The sequence below is a fragment of the Oryx dammah genome, unplaced genomic scaffold, assembly GCF_014754425.2.
Source record: "Oryx dammah isolate SB20612 unplaced genomic scaffold, SCBI_Odam_1.1 HiC_scaffold_10, whole genome shotgun sequence".
In the NCBI taxonomy this organism is placed as follows: Eukaryota; Metazoa; Chordata; class Mammalia; order Artiodactyla; family Bovidae; genus Oryx; species Oryx dammah.
Window position 1 is genome coordinate 4073238 of NW_024070194.1, and position 20819 is coordinate 4094056.

General features: G+C 49.7%; 1 protein-coding gene across 4 annotated transcripts in view; it reads left to right on the forward strand.

Annotated features, from left to right (window-relative positions):
- The window catches only part of NFATC2 (nuclear factor of activated T cells 2), a 151320-nt gene that overhangs the window by 30211 nt on the left and 100290 nt on the right, over nucleotides 1-20819 (forward strand). For 3 of the 4 annotated variants that reach the window (XM_040248150.1, XM_040248149.1, XM_040248148.1), the window contains exons 2-3: nucleotides 5328-6336; nucleotides 10461-10632. In XM_040248150.1, the coding sequence (XP_040104084.1) occupies nucleotides 5328-6336; nucleotides 10461-10632 (1181 nt within the window). The remainder of the gene's footprint in view (nucleotides 1-5327; nucleotides 6337-10460; nucleotides 10633-20819) is intronic. The other variant, XM_040248151.1, reaches the window with a different exon arrangement.

Consider the following 20819-nt stretch of genomic DNA (forward strand, 5'->3'; position numbering starts at 1 on the left):
GCCTGGGGTGCTTCTGCTTGTTCAAACTGCGCAAGGACTGGGGATGCTACAGACGTCTAGTGGCAGGAGGCCAGCATGCTGCTAAACATCCTAGAGCCTCCACAGCGAGGAATTTTCTAGCCCCAAATGTCAGTATTCTGGCCTGGAGAAGTCCATGGACTGTATAGTCCATGGGGTTGCAAAGAGTCAGACACGACTGAGTGACTTTCACTTCACTTAAATGTCAGTAGTCCTGAGGTTGAGAATCCCTGGTCTCAGGTCTGCTGGGTTCAAGTTGCAAGACCTCAGGCAAGTTAATTCACCTGTTTGAACCCAGTTATCTTATCTGTAAAAGGGGAGTAAACAGCGTCCATCTCACAGGTTGTGAGAATTAAGGAATGGACTACTTGTAAGGTACTTATATCAGAGCCTGCCATATAAATTCTCAATAAATGTTAGCTGCTGCTGCTGTTGTTATTACTGTTATTATTATCATTGACCTTAACCTGTCTTCAGAGAGCTCACAGTCTAGTAGGGAGACAGAGAAGTGAATCTGTGCTTGATAGACTTCCCTACATGACTCTGTAAGTTCTGGCAACACTGCAGAGTCTGTAGTGTCTGAGCCAGCCCAGGGAAAATCAGAGAGGGCTTTCAGGAGGAGGTGGCCCAAGTGAACTCTTAATGAACAAAGAGTGGCTTCCTAGGAGAAGCGAGGACAGGAGGTATGGAAGGGTGTTCTGAGCTACGGGAATAGTACGTGCAAAGGCATGGAGGCACAGAAGACCTAGAGCAACAACCTCTGAATCCCCCATCTCTGCTCCATCCTCTCTTTCTGAACACTGACGCATGGAGTGTGGGCCAGGTGCCTCCCACGGCACATGGGGTGGTTTTATGCTCTCCTATGGGCACATTACATAAGAGGGCCATCCTCTTGGCAAAGCTGCTTCCCTCTAATCTCCTTAGAAGGAGTGAGGCCTCCATCAGGTGTCATTGTATCTTTAACGCCTTTCTTTCCTGAGTTTGCCATTTCCTTCTCCCACTTCCAGCTCTGGAAAAATGTAGGCTTTCTGGGGTCGTGGAAATGTCCTACATCTTGATTGTGGTGATGGCTACCAGGGCATGGAACATTGGGCAAAACTCATGGAACTCTACACTCAAAATCTGTATGTAGAAATGATGCCTTACTTATAAAAAATGAGCATTGAGGAGGAAAAAAAAGTGGGCCTGAGGCTGGAAGCTTTGGGCTAGCAACGGTGTCTCGCTTGAATTTAGTAACTTTTATTTTGATTGTATTTTTACCCTCCCTTCTATTTATGGAGGTGACACTGATTTTCCATTTGTGGCAGCAGTGTAAAGTTTCCTTAAAAAAAAAGTCATATGCGAATGAATTTAAATAGAAATATTAAGTAAATAGTATTCACTGGTGGTACATGAATATAGCAAAGATCATGCAAGTGGTAAGAAAAGCAAGCTCTTTGGAAACCCTTCTGAGAGAATCGGGTGCTTCTGACATGAAACAAACTTGGCCCAGGGCTGCGTGGGCATGGCGCAGGCTGAGAGGGAGCTGTCTGCAAGGGTGGCAGCTGTTTACAGAGACACAGCGAAGAACCCTAGCTACCTAAAGAAACAGCTGAACGATGAGCCTTTTGTCTGTGAGAACTACTGTCAAATGCCCAGGAGACTGAGAATTAAATAATTATAAATTACCTCCATATTCCTTGCTTGTGGGTAAACTTTCAAAATCCTGGGGAGAGAAAAGAAAAAGACACTCTACTGCTTGGATGAATTAAAACCAATGTAAATGCTTTAAATGCTTTTGCTCAGCAGAAACTGGCCTTTCTGTTTTTCATTGCTGCCCAAGAGTGAGTGATGTGCGTTTTTAAGTTTTCTGTGACTTTCACATCAGCCTGAGGAGGGTGTTTCTGCTAAGGGGTAGCTCGGTTTTTCTGATAAGGTTGGAATTTTTGCTAAGAGGCTTTCTGTGTTTTTCTTTTGCAGACTGTTGTCAAATGTGGATTTGACCTGGATCTCTTCCTAGATTAAAAATCTATGCTCTTTTAACCCTCAGGAAGGGGAATGTGTGTGTGTGTGTGTGTGTGTGTGTGTGTGTTTGCAGGCCCAAATGCAAGTTGGTGATGAACTGCATCTTTACAAGAATCTTAGACCCTACAGACTCTAGCTAGAAAAATGAAAAGATTTCAGAGCCAGAAGCAGCCAAGGAGACAGGCTGGGTTTAATATTGTCCTGTTCCAAGTGAAGAGGTCGAAACCTAGAGAGGGTGGGGGACTTTTCCAAGGTCACGTGGCGAGTTAGTGGCAGGGAAGGACTGGAGCTCAATTCCCTGCTTTCCAAACCAGGCGTCACTACTCAAGATCATCTCACGGCACCCTGCTCCCCTTGGAACGAAATAAAACATGTCTTTTGAAAATTGTATTTCTACTCTCAACATAATACAGAAATCAGAGTCTCCTTTCTGCCTCTGCCCCTCATTATTAATACTTAATTCTTCTCCTTGGAGGAGGCGGTCCCTGTTGCCTGAGACTTCCAGAGAAAAGCCTCTGCAGCCATTGGCTTTGTGTGTGTACACACACTCCCCCTCCGTTTCTACCTTACGCGTACTAACACTCTCTGGTGGTCATTATATATGAATGCAAAAAGAACCTTTTCCACCCTTTTATAGCTGCATTATATCTCACTGTATGAATGACAGAATTTAACCCATCCCCAGCCAATGGACAGAAGGTTACTTCCAGTTCGGGGGGATTAAGAACAGGGCTGGACTTAATGAATGCGTCTCATTGCACACAGGAGTGTACCTGCAGGAGAGATTTCTGCAAGTGCCATCGCGTGGTTTCAAGTGTACACGTGTTTGGAATTTTGATACTACCAAATCGCCCCCTGTCGAGGTTCTGTCTGTCTACCTTTTGGTTTGCATGTTAGCATCTTTGAGTAGCAGTTTAAATATTTCGTGCTTTATTCATTTATTCAGCCGACTGACAATATTTTTGGAGGGCCTGCTTTGTGGGCGATCCTGTCCAGGCGTTAGGGGTCCAGTGGGGGCTGGGAGCTGGGGGAGAGGCTGACATTATAAACAAGTACCTGGAGAATTACTGAATTAGAATTGTGAGGAGTGCAGTGGAGCAGAGCAGGGAAGCGTGCATGGGGTCTGATCTCGTCAAGAAGGTCAGAAAGACTTTCGGGAGTGTGTGACACTTCAGCAAAACTCCAGTGAAGGAGCGGCCTTAGTTACCAAGAGAAAGAAGGCTGGAAGGAGTTGGGGAAGGAGCTGCTGAGCCAAGGGAACAGCAAGTGCAAAGGTCCTGAGGCAGAAAAGAGCTTGGCACTTTTTGAGAAGAGCAGCCAGCTTGGCCAGAGTCCAGAGAGAGAGAGGAGAGGCTGGAGAGGCAGGCAGAGGCTCCGCCTGGCCGGCTAGTTGAGGTTATCCTTACCCCGGGAGCTGGGGAAAGTCATTTCTGGGCTCCCACCTGAGGAGGGGCAGCACCCGAATCCTGTAAGATGAGCTCACCTAAGCCAGATAGCACTTCCTCCAGGGTGGCCGGCCCAGAAGGGCACAGAGGAGGAGGGGCATCCCCGTCAGAGCCACCAATCCTGCTGTGACAGCCACCGGCTCCGCGTGAACAAACGGGTGGCTTTGTTCCAATAAAGCTTTATGGACACACGCAACCAGCTTCGGTCCATGGGCTGGAGTTCGCCTGCCCCTTAGCAGGATTCGATTCTCTGAACAGATAAGATCTGATGTGACATGAGCTACTAACAGGGGTTAGTGGAGAAAAGGTGGCTGGGAAACGGGGTTGGGAATGATCTTTTTGATGGGCTGGTCACAGGAGCTGCGGACTGAGCAGGCGGGTGAAGGGCAGCAGCCAGGTGGAGGTCGGGGAGAGTTTCCAGGGAGAGGGGCTCCACAGCAGGAGCTGCCTGAAGAATGAGGGACGAAGTCAGCAGGGCTGGTGCTGGGTCAGCCTGGGGAGAGTGGGGAGAGCGGGGTGGGGAGACAGGCTGGGGACAGCCCGTGCTGAGGGCTGGCCTGGGGGCATCTCGGGGACAGCCTTTAAGCTGGATTTCACTTCACAGTTCAATAGACGGCTACATGGAGAGCAGACCAGAGAGGGCCAGTGTAGAAATGGGGAGACCAGGGAGGGGGCAACTGGCTCAGTGGGAGAGGGTGGCAGGAGGGGGTGGCACGTGAATTAATTTTTTTTCTGTTTTAATAGAGGAGTCAGACTTAGCTGAGGGGTTGGACCTAAGGGCATGAGAGAAGAGTAGAGGCTGACCCAAGCAGCAAGAGAGGGTGGGTGGGGTGTGTGTATGTGTGTGTGTGTTGAGGGGTCTCTGTTGACTCTGGGAGTTTGAAGGAGGGGCAGGATGGGGTGATGGAAACAAACAGCAGTTCCCTCACTAATTTCACCCTCCAGCCCTGGGTTCTTCCGAGGTGGCAGCAGAAACCTGTTAGGCAGCCACAATTAAAGAAACAATCTGATCACTTTGTATCCACTGATTTTACTAGTTTGGGAGCTCTGTAGTTACGGCTGTCTTTTGGGGGCCGAGTAGCTCATCTGTGGAATTTCCAGTCCTCTTTGTTCTGTACTTGGGTGACTCCCTTCTCCTCCCTGGACCTCAGTTTCCTCATCTGTAAAACCGCACGAGATGAGACACGGCTCGGGAGTCTGGGCTGGAAATGAAGCTGCTTTTTACACGTGGGCACAAACATGTAGGATTTGAGCCCGGAGAGGGCTCCACAGCCCCCAGACGTGGCATGGCCACCCCCTCGCGTTCCCGTCACCGTATCACAAGGGTAGGATGATCAGACGGGCCTCGGTCAGTGTTTTTCGAACTGTGGGTCACGACCCACCTATGGGACAGGAAATCTGTTTAATGAGTTATGACCAGCATTTAAACAAAGTAACCCCAGACAGGAGGATAGATAAGAGTGCATGGGGGTAAGTATTGTTTGGGGAAGCTTTTGTTTCAGTTGCCAGTGAGTATGATGGTGTGAGCCGAATTGTGAAATAAAAGGGCACCTCCTCTAAGGGACAGAAGTTTGGAAGCCTTCGGGCGGCCAGCCTTCCAGGTCTCTGGCTGAGGCTGCATGGCTCCGGCCAGCTGTGCTGCTGCGCTAAACCCTCCCGGCTTTGGTCTCTGTTCAGGGAATCTGGGATCAAGTTGCCTCAATTTCCTTCTGTGAGAGAAGGCTCTAGCTTTGGGGTTTGGCGCTATGGGGATTTTAAAAAAAGAAAACAGGAGGCAAAACCCACCCTGTGATTGCTGTGCATCGGGAGTTGTGTTTTAGAGGCTTAAAAAGACCCCTCCTTCCCTCCTTCTCTTTCCAGAAGAACCGAGTGCGCATAAGGTGGCCAGCCCACCCTCCGGACTCTACCCCGATGATGTCCTGGACTATGGCCTCAAGCCATACAGCCCCCTGGCCAGTCTCTCTGGCGAGCCCCCCGGCCGGCTGCGAGAGCCCGATAGGGTGGGGCCCCAGAACTTTCTGAGCCCGGCCAAGCCACCGGGGGCCTCGGGCCTGAGCCCTCGGATCGAGATCACTCCATCCCACGAACTGATCCAGGCAGGGGGGCCCTTCCGCGTGAGAGACATTGGCCTCCTGGGCGAGCAGCCGCCCCCGCCGGGGGTGGCGGCCAGCCCGAGGTTCACGCTGCCCGTGCCCGGCTTCGAGGGGTACCGCGAGCCGCTTTGCTTGAGCCCCGCTAGCAGCGGCTCCTCTGCCAGCTTCATTTCCGACACCTTCTCCCCCTACACCTCGCCCTGCGTCTCGCCCAACAACGGCGGGCCCGACGACCTGTGTCCCCAGTTTCAAAACATCCCTGCTCATTATTCCCCCAGAACCTCGCCAATAATGTCACCTCGAACCGGCCTCGCTGAGGACAGCTGCCTGGGCCGCCACTCGCCCGTGCCCCGTCCGGCTTCCCGCTCCTCGTCGCCTGGTACCAAGCGGCGGCATTCGTGCGCCGGGGCCTCGGTTGCCCCGCTGCCCGGAGCCTCACCCCAGCGCTCGCGGAGCCCCTCGCCGCAGCCCCGGGACGACGGCGCCCCCGCCGGGTACCCCCCCTCGGCCGGCCCTGCCGCCCTCATGGATGCCTTGAACAGCCTCGCCGGCGACTCGCCCTGTGGGATCCCCCCCAAGATGTGGAAGACCAGCCCCGACCCGTCGCCGGTGTCCGCCGCCCCACCCAAGGCCGGCCTGCCGCGGCACCTCTTCCCGGCCGTGGAGTTCCTGGGCCCCTGCGAGCAGGAGGAGAGGCGGAACTCGGCCCCCGAGTCCATCTTGCTGGTGCCGCCCACCTGGCCCAAGCAGCTGGTGCCCGCCATTCCTGTCTGCAGGTGAGTCCGGCTTTGGAAGGGATTTACTCCACGGTCTGGTTTTAAGAGGTTTTCTGGTGATGAGCACGGGACTGGAGGTGGGCTGGGCTGGGCTGATTTTCAATCCTAGATCTCGAAGTTGACTGCCAGATCTCGAAATTCTCTGGGGAAAAGAATTTCTGAACGGCAGTTTTCCCGTCTGTAAAGTGGGTATAAGGGTACCTGACTTCCTGGATGGCTGTTAGGAGGGTGCAGTCCTAGGGTGCCTGTGATTGCTCCTAAGGCGCCTGGCATGTTCATTCATTCACTTATTTAACGAGTGTTTATCAAACACCTGCTGTGTGCCAGGCACTATCAACAGGCGTTGAGGAGAAAAGGGTGAACAGAATGGGAAAGCTATTCCTCTGCCTTCCTGGAGCTGACATCCTAGTAAGCACAGAGGCAGCCTCAGCACACGAAATTTACTGTCTTTTTATAAGAAGAATTGAAGTTGGGAGGCATCTGCTGTGTTTCGGTATTGCGGTCTGTGATACGGAGGCCCTCTGAAAACGTGGGAGCCAGAATCTTCAAGGAGCTTCAAATCTTGGCAAACTGAACTGTGCAGACTTGGGGGTCTCCCAGTCTGGATCTGAGTCCTGGCTCTGCCCCTCACAGGCTGTGTGATCCTGGGCACGGGTATTGCTGCCATCCTGCTATGCCCAGATCAGGCATCACTAGTCATGCAGGGCTCTCTCCCCTTGAGCACCTTTTTGATGCTATGCCCAAGGCAGACATTGCTAATCAATCAGAATCTTCATTCTCACTGAGCACCTCTCTGGGCCTGGGTTCATTACCTGTGAGGTGAGGATAATAACAGTACTGACCTCATTTATTTTTGTTAAGGATTAGGTGAGAGAATATATTTCAAAGTCAACATAGAACCTACATATGTAGGAGCTCAGGAAAGAGACAGCTGTTATTGTTATCAGGGGGATCTTATCATTGTAGAGGAAGCACTTTGTTGCTTCCTTGTTGATGCTGGCTGCTAGGAGACAGCTCCCAATAGCTGTTAGAGTGATGATACTGGTGATCACAGTCACCAGCATGCCAGGATGCTTGCTGTGTGCCAGGCATGCTTCTGATACACTCTCTCTCTGGATTATGTCAGATAATTCTCCCCCAAACTTGGTTTGTCTATATATTTGTCTTCATTCCAATAAGGAAAATGAGGGGCACAGCATTTGGGAGCAGATACTATTTTATCAGGTGAAGAATCGAAGCCTTATGCTGTTACCATTACTCCAGTGGTTTTTAAAGTGTTATTTGCTTTTAGCAAATGCAAGTCCTTTTTTTTCCAAATAAAATGTTGAATGTCAAAATCCCCCTACTCCCCTGCACCCCAGACCGAAGTGGACTGGACTGAGCTTCTGGTCTGACGTGTCCTCCAGGGCAGGTTCTGAGAACACCAGTGCCATCGTAGGCCAGTGTTCCGTGAGAAAAGGAGTTTCTGGGTTTCATAGGGTTCAGGGACTGCCTCTGTGGAGGGGCTACTCCCGGCTGTGGGCAGAACGTGCAGTCATTTCAAAGGCCATCTGGCCACAGAGCTCTGAGGCTCAAGTTTCCTGGAGCCAATCAAGAACAACAGCTGGTGCAGGTTGAGAAACCGGGGCTCAGAGGGGTGAAGCGACACGCCCGTCAGTACCCAGCTAGATCATGACCAAGTTGGAAACCAGAATTTGAGATTCCTGACCCCTTGTTCTTTCTAATCAACTCCTGGATTGATCTCCAAAACATGACTTGTGTCATGATTGGGAGTGAGGAGGAACATTAATGTAAGATATGATAGTGAGGCATTTATCTGAGACTTGATTGTATATGAAACCCTTTCCTCTCTGTTATGTGGCTTGATCTGAGAGGTTCTGATGGGTTAGAGTCCTTCCGCCCCTACCAAATGCCCAATCTGTGCCAGCCCGTGAGATATTTCCAAGAGTTTTCTATTAGTTTGAGAGGATGGGTAATTCAGAGAAGTCTCACGATGGTATTTATCTCAGGGAGTGTGGATAACTCCACAGGGGCTGAAGTTCAAGTGAAGAATGTCAGATTCGCTCCAGGGGTCTGAGTCTTAAGATTGTATCCCAGTTGTTCCAGAAGCAAAATTTTAGAAGTTGGTACTTAGGGATATTGCATTGAATCTTCTACTCACTATATTTTTTGATTAATACAGAGGTGGAGTGATTTTTCAATAAGCCTTATTTTGCTAACTTTAAATAATTTTAAATTGAGAATGTGAGACTAAGAATATATAACACAAAGGGCACCCTGGTTGTAGGCAGAAGCTTGAAGGCATCTTGGAACTGTAGCCAAGGTAGAAATAAAGACACTTTGGACACCTTGGGACTTCAGGGGGCAATGTCATTATAAAGATTAGCTGGAGATGTGCTTGCATGGTGAGGATGCGAGTATAAGCTGAGTTGTATGTTCAGGTTAAGCTGTAGCACTGATGGAGTTTGTGAGGTTTTCCCCCTCTCCCCTTGGAATTGCTCTAATAGAGAAGGAATAGAATTGGCCTTATTGTAAATGCTTAATTAAGTCCAGTGGATAATGTTAGCTTCCGGCAGTTCTGGACTTAGCAGGAAAGACTATCTATCCTGATTAGATTAATGTTTCCTCCTGCATGTGAAAAATCAGGACACAGTGACCCAAATTCATGCATTTGCAGCTTCAAAGCTACTTTGAACACACGAGGGTTCCGTGAAATAAAACTGTTTGTTCAGTCTTTCATTTATCCTTCCATTGTTCATCCGCCCACCCACTGAATATTCATGGAAGACCAGACGTTGCTCTAGACTCATTCCGTGAATTAAATATTTTCTTGGACCTATTTTAAATAAATTAGTACAGTGAGACATAAGGTAGAGGTATGGAAGACGCAAGAGGCTTAAATTGGAGCTTTGACTGTGTCTTCCTCTGTGATCTTGGGAAAATGTTTTTAGATTCTCTGGGGCTCTGAGAGCATGCTCTAGATATAGATTGTCAAGCCTTCAGTCATCTCTTCAGTAATATAATTCCAAGCTCATGTCAAGTACCTGCTGTGTGTGCTGGGTAGGGTTGAGATTTTATAGTAAAATTAAACTTAATGGCTTGACCTCAAAGATCTTACAACTTTCAATATCATTAATAATATAGTCAGATTGTCTGACACTACCAATACCATTAATACAGATTGTCAACAGGAAGTAACATTTATTTGAAATATACATTACATGGAAAATAATTATAGCTGATATTTATTGAGCATTTATTGGGCTTAAGCTTCTTCTGTTATCTCAATGTCCCCACTTCATAGTTGAGGAAGCTAAGGCCTAGGGAGATGGAGGTATTTGCTCAAAGTCACACAGGTATTTGGAGATGGAGCTGGGACTTGAGCTTGGGTGTGTAACTCCAGCCATGCTCTTGACCTTTATTCCTCATTTAACTGGAGGGAATCTGAGTGGTTTGGCTCATCCATGCCAAAGCCGGACACCTCCCTGTGGTTAGATGTTCTACACTTGACCTGAGAAGTAATGACTATGACTGGGAAAGGCCTCCTCCTAAATATATTTTTAATTGAGATAATCAGACATAGAAATAAGAGCTGGAAAAACACTTCAGATGCCACTTAGTCCCTTTGTGGTTTAGGAAACTGACAGTGAAAGAGTTGAAGCTGCTTACTTAAAGTCACACGGCAGGTTAGTGACCCAGTGGAGCCCCTGATTTCTGTAACAGAGTTCCTTGTCCCCCACTTACTCCTTTGGGGAAAAAAAACCATCCTGTAAGGACTATCCGTTAGAGGTGGGAGGTGATATTTTTCAAAATTCCCAGAGGAAAAGAAGTTGCAGCCGTTAGAAACATGCTAGAACTAACATGTCATGAAATGAGCTTCAGAAATTGAGATGTCAGTCGTTCTGTCTTCACCAAGATGGAAGAGAAAACAGAGGAGGAGAAAGATCTCTACCTCGTGAAGAGCGCCGCCGGTCAAGTCTCAGGAACGTGTGCCTCCCAGCCGCCAGCATCCTACCGGCTGTGGGCAGATGGTTTTCAGGGAAGGGGCCCTTTACGTCTGTTGTACAGGGGCACCGGCTGTGGCTCACTGCGCACGTGACCGCTCTGTGTGCTCTTCCTTCCAGCATCCCAGTGACCGCCTCCCTCCCTCCGCTCGAGTGGCCGCTCTCCCACCAGTCAGGCGCCTACGAGCTGCGGATCGAGGTGCAGCCCAAGCCACACCACCGAGCGCACTACGAGACGGAGGGCAGCCGCGGGGCTGTCAAGGCCCCGACGGGCGGCCACCCTGTCGTTCAGGTATGGACTCGCGCTCCCTTCCTCCCGTGTCCTCGTGGGCCACTGGGCCGCTCACTGCTGCGGAGCTGTTTGGTGCTTATTAGACTGCGCTGCGTGTCTGGGCTTCCTATTCCTCGAAGGGATGGGAAGTCTCAGATTGAGTGTCAGAAGCTAATAAAGCCACTCAAAAGCCAGGAAAAACGTCTTCCTGCGCTGGATAGGGATCGAAGTGATATTCATGCTCCCTCTTCTTCCTTCTCGTTCTGATTGAGACACTACTGTAGTAGGTGGTGTTTGGATTGAAGGTTTCTGAAGCCATCATTTTGTGCTTAAATTTTAGGTGAGAGTCCATTAAGGAAAATCAGCATATTGAACACTGGGAAAAAGTTAAAACTATACACAGTCCAACTCCCTAGAATAATTTTTATTTTTTTTTTTTACTGTTTTGATATGTTTCCTGTTGCTTGTTTTCTATTCACAAACATGGCAAGTTCAGTGTACATTTATATACTTGATGTTACAGTAGCTTGTACTTTTGATTTTTTTTTCTCTTTACATTATACCCAGAGTATTTCCTACTGTTTTTTCCTTAATCATTATCTTTTACGTCTGTGGCTTTTGATTTAACCTCAGATATTTTTTTTCAAAATAAGTAGAGAATTTTTTTTTTAATTTCCCTGCAAAATGATCAGACTTAAAGTATTCTTAATTATATAGTCTGGTTAACCAGGAACTGATGACTGGTGCCTACCTGCCAATTCAATTAACCAGCCCTTTAATACATTTAAATTAATTTAACTCTTTTTAAAAAATTTGCCTTAAAGTGAAGGCAAAGTATTTAAAAGTATAAACTGAGGTGAAAGTATAAAGTGAAGGCAGAATACTTACCAACGTATTCTATGATAAGAAGCTGATGGTGCATCAGAACCTTTGAGAGTAGGTGTTAAAAATGCAGATTCTTGGGCATCTCCTGAAGCTGTATGAAATGAGTACAGTTCAGACAGAAAACAAACATACAAACCCTAAACCCTAAAATTTCCACAGGTAGCTTCCAGTGTGTACACCTGGTTAAGGACTTTAGTGATACTAGTTGGAACTTCTAAATCCTGGTAATTGTTTTTTTTTCTAAATCTAACATCACAATTTTGGGTGGATTTGTTTCTATTCATTGCTTTTCATTTACCGCGTGGTACGTGTTCCTCTTTCTTTGCACATCTAGTAATTGCTGGCTGTGTGGTGATACTGGGGCGGTGAAGTGTGCTGGGCATTGTAGAGACTCTTGATTTTGCTCTCTTCCTCTGCATGTAATTGAGTTGCTGGCTAGTCACTGTGAACTTTCACAGGTTTGATTTTACTCTTTGTTATGGGGGACCTGTGCAAAGCCTGAGGTGTTCCCCATGCCCTTCAACTTCGTAGGGTTAGCCAGTAAAGTCCTTCTTTTGTGGATCTGGTTGAGGCTTGGTTTTAAATTTTTACTTAAAATTTCTGTTTCTTTATCTGTTTTTGGCTACACTGGGCCTTCGTTGCTGCCTGCAGGCTTTCTCCTCCAGTTGCAGAGAGCGGGGCTACTCTCGAGCTGCGGTGCTTGGGGGTCTCCTTGCTATGGCTTCCCTTGTGGCGGAGCGTGGGTTCCCTGGCATGTGGGTTGCATTAGGTGAGGCATGAGGGCCCAGTAGTTGGGGCTCCAGGGTTCTCAAGTATGGGCTCAGCAGCTGTGGGATGGGCTAGTTGTCCCAAGGCATGTGGGGTCTGCCCAGACCAGGGGTCGAGCCTGTGTCCTCTTGAAAGGCAGATTTTCCACCTCTGGATAGCCAGGGAAGTCACAGACTTGGTTTTAGACTGTGTAAGGGTGGGTCAAAAGTAGGCTTTACTCTAAGGCATGACCTCATTCTTAAGGCCTAGTCTTTTCAGATGCTTTTTGGGGAGGTCACTCCTCTCTGATGAGCTAGAATTCTGATATTCCAGCTACGCTGAACCTCCAGCTTCTGTTTCCCTTTTTACCCTATAGATGCCTCTTTCTGATAAACCCTGCACATTTCTCCTGATTACCCAGCCCAGCCCTTGGTCACAGACTTGGGGAACTGCCCCCCAGCCCCCTCCCCCTCTCTGATGCTTTACCCACAGATCCTAGCTGGTTCCACAGCCTGGGACTCTGAACCCTGCCGCCACCCCTTGCTCAGCAGGACCACTGTGTTCTGTTTGAACTCCACGCTCTGCATGTGGGAGGGGAAGTGTCCCCAGGCAGAGAGTTGCAGGGAACCTGTGTTCACCTGACGCGTCTCTTTTCCGTCGTGGACCACGGTCGTATGCTGCCTGCTGTCTAACGCCTGAAAGCAGTTGGCTTATTTTCTCCTGGGTTGAAATGGCACATCCATCTTTATCCTTTCATGACCTTCGATCTCAAATATATTCAGCATTGTTTCAACTTTTTATTTTATATTGGAATGTGGCCGATTAACAATGTTGTGATAGTTTCAGGTGGACAGCGAAGGGACTCGGCCACACATATCCATGTGACCTTTCTCTTCTAACCAACCCCCGCCCGCCCCGAAAGCAGTAACCTTGTAAACTTTTGTCATATTTTATAGTTGCTTATGATGGTAGGGCCGGTCTCATATTATTTGCTCCATCATGTTTGAAAATTGATTTTTGGAAAAGAAAATCTTCATATCGTTATCAAGGGAGGCTTATCTACTCTAGGATGAGAACCTCCTGGCCTGGAGGTGGTGGCAGGGTATGTTGGAGTCAAAGCCTTTGGTTGTAACGGAGAGAGAAACTCATTGAAAGGCAGTGAGCAAAGGGGGAGTGTATAAGGAGCCTACTGGAGTTACATATAATCAGGTCAGGAGATTCAGCTCAGGAAGAACCTGGGCTGGTGGTCACGAGTCCAAGATTTCTTTCTCTGCTCAGTCAATCCAGTCAACAGGTGGACACGTCCTGTAGGAATCTGCTGAGCACCTGCCCTTTGCCATCTGCTTAATGCTGAGGTTCAGTAAAGACAGAGAGAGAAGCTATAGTCTTCTCTATGGAGCTCACGATCTGGGGGTGTAAAGTTGCTGACTTAATCACGCAAACAATAACATTGCAAACTGTGGCAAGTGGCAGGAAGGAATCGTGCATGAGTCAGTGTAGACAGGGGAAGGTTTCCCTGGTAAGATTTCCTCAAAGACAAGACCAGGGCTGAGAATGCGTGGTGGGAACAGTAGGTACAAATGCCTGGGGGCAGAAGGAAGCAAACTGTGGCAGAGGAGCTTGAGGAAGCCAACGTAACTGGACTGTGAAGGGCCAGGGGAGGGAGCATGGGTGGCCTGGTCAACCAGTGGGGAGGACTTGGCTTTCATCCTGGCACAGGCAAAGCAGGGAAGAAGCAAGAAGAGTTGGGGGGCTGTGCCCACGGTGTCTGTCCTCGAGGGGCTACGTGGCGTCTTTGCTCTCTGATTATTCAGCAAGCCTGTGTGGAGCACTGCTCTGTTCCAGGCATGGTTCTAGATTCTGGGGTATGGTATGAACGAAACAGCCAGAAACCCTCACCCCCATGAACTCACAGTTTAGCAAGATGATGCAAATAATAGTTAACACTTGGTGAGCACTTATCTCATGTCACACCCTTTCCAAGTGAGGATCTGTGTTAAGTTAAATTTATTTAATCCTCAGAAAAGCCCTAGGAAGTAGTTACAGTTAGGTCAAGGAGATGTCAGGGACCTTATTCAAGGTCATAGCTCTCAAATGGTGGACTTAGAATTTGGACTCTGGTGTTTGGCTTTGCCTGCTAGACAGCTTTTCTCATCTTCCACATCTCTCTGCAGACCAACTTTCCCTGCCTCCTCGTTCTCACCAGACAGAGAAGACCTGGTGGAAAGATGCCCGCACCTCCTGCCTGTCAGATTTTCTGTGCTGTCTTAATTCTAGCCCCTCACCAGCTCATTGGAGTCCAAATCCTGACCTTTAGGGAAATCCTAATTGGCTCTGATTAGGAAGGGTGCCACCCACTGTCCAGTTAGCTTGGCCAGAGAGGTCAGACCATGCGCAGTGCAAAGCTCTGCTCACCCATTCATCAAGGGCTGGGGCCATGGAAAGTTCCAGAAGAGAAAGTAGACTGTAGATGCAGTTCTAAAGATGTCCTCTACACTGTACCTGGCATTCCCGCTTCTCTTTTTTTTTGGCTGCACATGCGACACGCAGGATCGTAAGTTCCCCAACCAGGGATCACACCTGCGCCCCGCCCCCCACCCCACCCCACCCCACAGCGGAGCCACTGCACCTCCAGGGAAGGCGCACTGCCCCTCTTCTGGTCCGTTACTTTGAAAACCCAATGTATGACTTAAAAATTTATAGCCACATCCTCAAAAGACACAAAGTGAAGCCTTTTTTTTTTTTTTTTAATCATTTGAATAGATCGGGTTTTCTTCAAAATGAAATGTGCTAACCCCTGATTTGTTTTAGCATAGGAAGTCATTAAAAAAAAAAAAAACCCTCTTTGAAAAATGACAAGAAGAGGGGGCTTTAAGAAGACAAGGACTCTCAACCTTTAAGGAGGTGTGAAAACCTCTGTCAAAGCCTGGAGGATTGCCCTTCCAGTCCCGGAAGAGCCCTGCTTCCTACTTGCCTAGGAGCTCCTGCTGGCTTCTCTCCTGATCTCTGTCTCTCTCTCCATCTGTGTCTGTTTCTGCACTGTGCCCTGGCTCTCTCTCCTCCCTCTCAGTGACTGGCTCCCACCCTTCTCGTTATTTGCCGCACTATAAACCTTCACTTTTTCTGTACGCCTAGTGGTTTTATGCACCTCTTTATATGAAAATAAAATGAGTACACGACCATTTCTTTCGCTTTGTTTGAATATAAAATTGCAGACCTTAAGCATATGCCATGTTCAGCTGCTTTTTTCTTTTGTCTTTTCTTTCTCTTGAATGTCAGTTGGTCTGGGAAGAAAGTCTGCTCCAAACTTTAAATGCTTTTCAGATCTCATGACTCATTCGCTCGGTGAATATTTTGTCGAGGACCTGCTGTGTGCCAGGCAGTGTGCCAGGCGCTGGTAAAGTACTGATGGGTGTGAGATGGATGAGGTCTGTGCCCTGGTGGAACTCGAGGGGCTGGGCAGGGCGTGCCAAGCAGACCAGGATGGTTTGGTGTGACTGTCGCTGAGATGTGGGTGGGTCAGGCAGGCCAGATGAGGCCATCTGGGATTATACCTGGACTCCAAGGTAGACTGACAGCTGATTGGGAGTTCCTCTGCTGGATGTGCAGTTGGGGGTGACTGCTGAGACAGAACGAGCTGTGCCAAGCAGCCACGACTCGGATGACCTGCGTTAGACGGGGGAATCTCTCTGTGGAGCTGACTTGTCACCTGGGGCCTGGAGCAGGTGATTGAGCCAGCAAGGAGAGGAGTACCGCCCCTCCTCTCTGTCTCTCTTTTGGTGTGGTGGACGGGGGGCATGTTCCGTGTTACAGGACACAGCACACGCAAAGGTCCTGAGGCAGGGAAGAACTTCCGAGGACCCGAAGGAAGGCCAGCGTCACGTGACTAGCCTGGAGGGTGATGGTTGGTGGGACTTATGAGCCAAGATGAGGAACTAGGGCTTTATTTCAGGGCAAGGGGAAGGGAGTGGCGAGTTTTGAGCAGGGAGGGAAGGCGATTCTGATTGAATACTTGGGGATCGCTCGGGCTTCCCTCTAAGGAGCGGGTTCCTCTAAGGGAGGCAGCAGGGAGGTGAATTTGACAGGCATGGTAGTGCCAGCTGGAAGGCCAAGGTGGTGAGGATGGGGAGGTGTCACTGGGAGGGGAGAGAATGGGCTCCGTGGAGTGAGGTTCAGGACTCAGCGCTGGCTCAGCCGTGGGTGGAGGGGAAGCGTCATCTGCCACTCCGGAAGACTTGGGGTGAAAGCCACTTTCTTAGGGGAAGATTACAAGTTCATTGTGGGATGAGGGGATTAGAAAGGGCTTGCGAGGCATCCAGGCAACGGTGGCAAGCCTGTGGTCGGGTGTATGAACCTGGAAGTCTCACCTGTTGCTGCTGCTGCTGCTAAGCTGCTTCAGTCGTGTCTGACTCTGTGCAACCCCATAGATGGCAGCCCACCAGGCTCGTGCATCCCTGGGATTCTCCAAGCAAGAACACTGGAGTGGGTTGCCATTTCCTTCTCCAATGCATGAAAGTGAAAAGTGAAAGTGAAGTTGCTCAGTCATGTCCAACTCTTCCCGACCCCATGGACTGCAGCCCACCAGGCTCCTCCATTCATGGGATTTTCCAGGCAAGAGTACTGGAGTGGGGTGCCGTTGCCTTCTCCGGGAAGTTTCACCTAGAAAGCTCTAAATTGCATGAAGCTAGAGCCAGTTTATGGTTCTTTCTGAGGAGTCTGGGTATCTTAGCTCTTTGACCTGACTTTGACCTGTAGGGATCAGAGAAAGGGAACCACTCAATTCACCTCGAAAGAGCCACATGCCTTTTGGTGGAACCTGGCCATCATTTCCTCGTTCTATTTCCGGGCAGGAAGCAGTGGTCCTTGGGTGGACAAAGCTGGCATTCAAAGGCGGCTTTGTAAGGTGGGGCTTTAAATGTTTCCCTGGCTCTCTAGCTGATGGGAGCTCATAATACCCCAGTTGAGAGCTGCCATTGTTACTTAACCCTTTCCCTGTCTGCTTCCAGAGCCTTTCACTGTAATCCTGCGTTAGAAATTCCCCGTAGAGGACACTCGGTTAGTTTCTTCATCCATCCTTGTGTGGGGGCTTTCGATAAATGTTATTTTCACCACTCTCTGGGACGTGTTTTCAACTGAAGGAAGGATTGGAAAGCCATCCTCTTTGTTAGAAAGTAATCAAAATCCGAGGCTGTTTAAGCACACTACACACCTCCAAAGACAATGCTCCTGATTCTTTCCAACAGATGTTCAGACATATGGAAACAACATGGGCAGTTCCTTTAGGAGAAATTCCTTGCAGATGCAGAAACCTGATCTCAGCTTCGCCCTGGGTTGCAGGACCGAGCTTCACAGGGAGAAAACCGGGAGGCCGGGCCGCACCTGTCTCAGTCGCCGCCTTCGCAGCCCAGAGGAGGCCAGTCAAGTCTCCGAGCTTTCCTCTCGTAAAACAGATTACAGGACAGTGATTTTCATCCTGTTGGATTTAGGCTTTTGTCCTTGCTGCGACTCACTTTAAATTACATCTGAGACAGGGGAGAAAGAGGCCAGATGGGGTTTCCTCCTTACCAGGCGAAACTGGAGTCCTGACAAGGAGCCTCGCTTCTCTGGCAATCGGCTGGGCCTCTTGGCTCCTGTCGACTCATAAAGCTCTGTGCTCGGTGAGGCTGGCTGGGGAAACGGAGGCGGGACTTGCTGAGTCTAATTTGTCTCGATCAGGGCTGCTGCGTTTGCTTGACAGAGGTTCCATCAGACCTTCTGGGGAAGGAACGGAGAGGGAAACGACGCCCCAGCTTCAGGGAGGGGCGTGTGCGCTGATCACCCGGGGTTCGCCTTGCTCCTCCTTCGCTCAGAATTCATCACTACACACCTTCCAGGTGACCGGCCCGTTCCAGGCTCTGGGAATACGGCTGTGAGGAAACAGAGGCAAATTCCTGCCCCCCATGGCGTTGACTTTCTGGCTGCAGCGAGATAAACAATACATCTAATAAATAGGAAAATTCAATAGTGTGTTGGAAGGTGATAAGTGCTGTGGGAAAACTGCCGGCGTGGGGCAGGGGAAGTGGGCCTGGTTGGGTTTTGGTGTGTTCAGGCTAGTCGGATTTTTTTTTTTTTTTTTTTTGAGACACGGGTCACAGGCAGGAGGCACGGTGTGGCCGCAGTCTTGGGGAAGGCTGGAGTTCCAAGGGTTGAGCAGGGCCTGCCCCCGCCACTGTGATGCTCCTGTTTTCAGAGGGGAGTGACCGTCCGGGGCTGGCTTGACCCACCCTTTTCCTTTAAAGGTGAGGGTGGGGTGGGGTGGGGTGGGGTGGGGTGGGGTGGGGATGCCGAGGCCAGCTTTAGGAGGAGCCGTCCTCACTGCCCTGCCTTTGTCTACATACCACTCTTTTGATTGTAACACTGGCCACTAATTAAAATTTTTTCTTTTTTAATAAAAGAGTACAGACCAAACCAAGTGTATCTGTGGGCCAGATGTAGCCCTCCTGGGTGACCTTGGCTGGGGCTGGAGTGCTCACGTAGGCCTTGTAAAAGCAGGGAGACAGGTGCTGGCGTTCAAGGTGAGCCGTGGCGGGCGGGGGCGGGGAGCAGAGGGTCCTCGGGGCAGGGCCTGCACGGTTGTGGAGGGGCGGGGCGGCGCAGGGTTGGATGGTGCAGTGCGCTCGCCTGACTGCACAAGGGAAACACCGAGGGAAGCACGAGGTGCTCACGGGGCAATAGAAATGACCACGGGTGAGCCCCAGACCTCACCCACCCCTCGCCCCCCAGTGTAAGCAGAGAACGGAGGCTTCTAGGATCTTGAGAGAATAGCTGTTCCAGAAAGCGAACAGTGCTTGCAGTGCGTCCGGCAACAGTGGGAACATGGAGAGGAAGCTTCACTTGTTCATAAACATATCTGTGGGTCCCTGTTAAGGGCCAGGCGGGGGGATAGAACAATAGCAGCTACATGTGCTGAGCATCTTCTGGGGACTCTCCTTCGAGTGAGCTGCTTAAATCTTTGTAGCCACGCCGTGGAGTGTGGGTGGTAGGATGACTCGTTTTACAGACAAGGACATTGGGACACAGAGAGGGGAGGCAACTTGGCTGATGTCACCCAGCCGGTGAGTGGTGGCTCTGATTTGGACGTAGGAGGTGTTCAGGCAGAACCTGCACTGAACCACTGGTCTGTGCTGCCTTTTGGAAGAAGAACCATCTTCTGAATCCTGGTAGACAGTGTGGAGGTTAGGGCTGCCTATTCTGAGCCTCGCAGCTCCATGGGCTGGTTCTGCCCATAATTGTGTCTGTTTATTGAGCACTTACTATGTGACAGGCGCGTTGCACGGAGGGGCTCAGGCAGGCATGCTGTCCCTGCCTGGTGAGCAAAGCTCGGGGGCGCTGAGTGCCTTCTCCAGGGAACAGTCAGTCGCTAGTGACTCTGACCAAGCTTTCCCTGTGTGCCACCTGCGGGAGGCACTATTAACCCCATTTACAGATGAGGAAACTGAGGTTCAAGGTCACACCACTGAGCAGAGAGGGCGATACCAATGCCTACTTCCTAGGGTTTTGGCAAAGATAAATGACTCAAGATGGGAAATGCGTAGCATGGCGCCTGGCGTGCGCCAGGCACCCCCGTGTGCGCAGCACCCCTCTTCCCTGTGGTTGTTTGTCTGCCTCTGGACCATCCTGTGAGGATAAAGAAGGAGCCTGTTTTTCTTGCATGGACATTTGGTTTCACGCGCCTGTCACCCTGGCGCTGGGATGAACACAAACGCAATGCTGATCATAGATGAGACGCATGCCTGTCATCTGCTGGCAGGTGCCCTGGGTGAGGTCAGAGGACTTGCTCAGGGTTGCGTAGCTGAGACGTGGCGGGGCTGAATTTATACTAAAGTTTCTCTGTGGCTGTGCTGGGTCTCCGCTGCGGCGTGTGGGCTTTCTCCAGCTACAGAGAGCGGGCGCTCTTGTCTAGTTGTGGGCTGTGGGCTTCTCACTAGGGGCTTCTCTTGTTGCCGAGCACAGGTTCTAGGGCACGTGGGCTCAGCAGTTGTGGCACAGGCTTGGTTGCCCTGCGGCAGGTGGCATCTGACTAGACCGGGGATGGAACCTGTGTCCCCTGCACTGGCAGGTGGGTTCTTAACTGCTGGGCCACCAGGGAAGTCCTGGAGCTGAATTTAAAAGCGCACCTCTAGGCTCCTTGGCCAAACTATCCCCCCTGTTGTGTATGTTCCTCAGGCTCACTGCTTTTGCCTGATTCTGAACATTCTGACTCAAGTTTGGAAAAGTTTGTGTGGGGGTATGTGTGTGTGTATGTACATATATGTAATATTTTAATATAAATGTATAAACACACATATGCTATACTATACATATACTATATGTATATGTATGTGTTTATGTGCATCAGGTATATGTGATGTATGATCATATATGTAACTTTTGTTCTCTTATTTTTCTTATCTTGGTATGTATTCAGCATTTGAAACATATATAAAACAGGAAGCAGACAGCCCCCTTGTCACCTGGAGAGAACTAATCTCCTTCTTTGGTGTTTTCCTCACGCTTGCACACTTAAGCTCATGGCACCTAGCTCCTGCCCTGCCCCC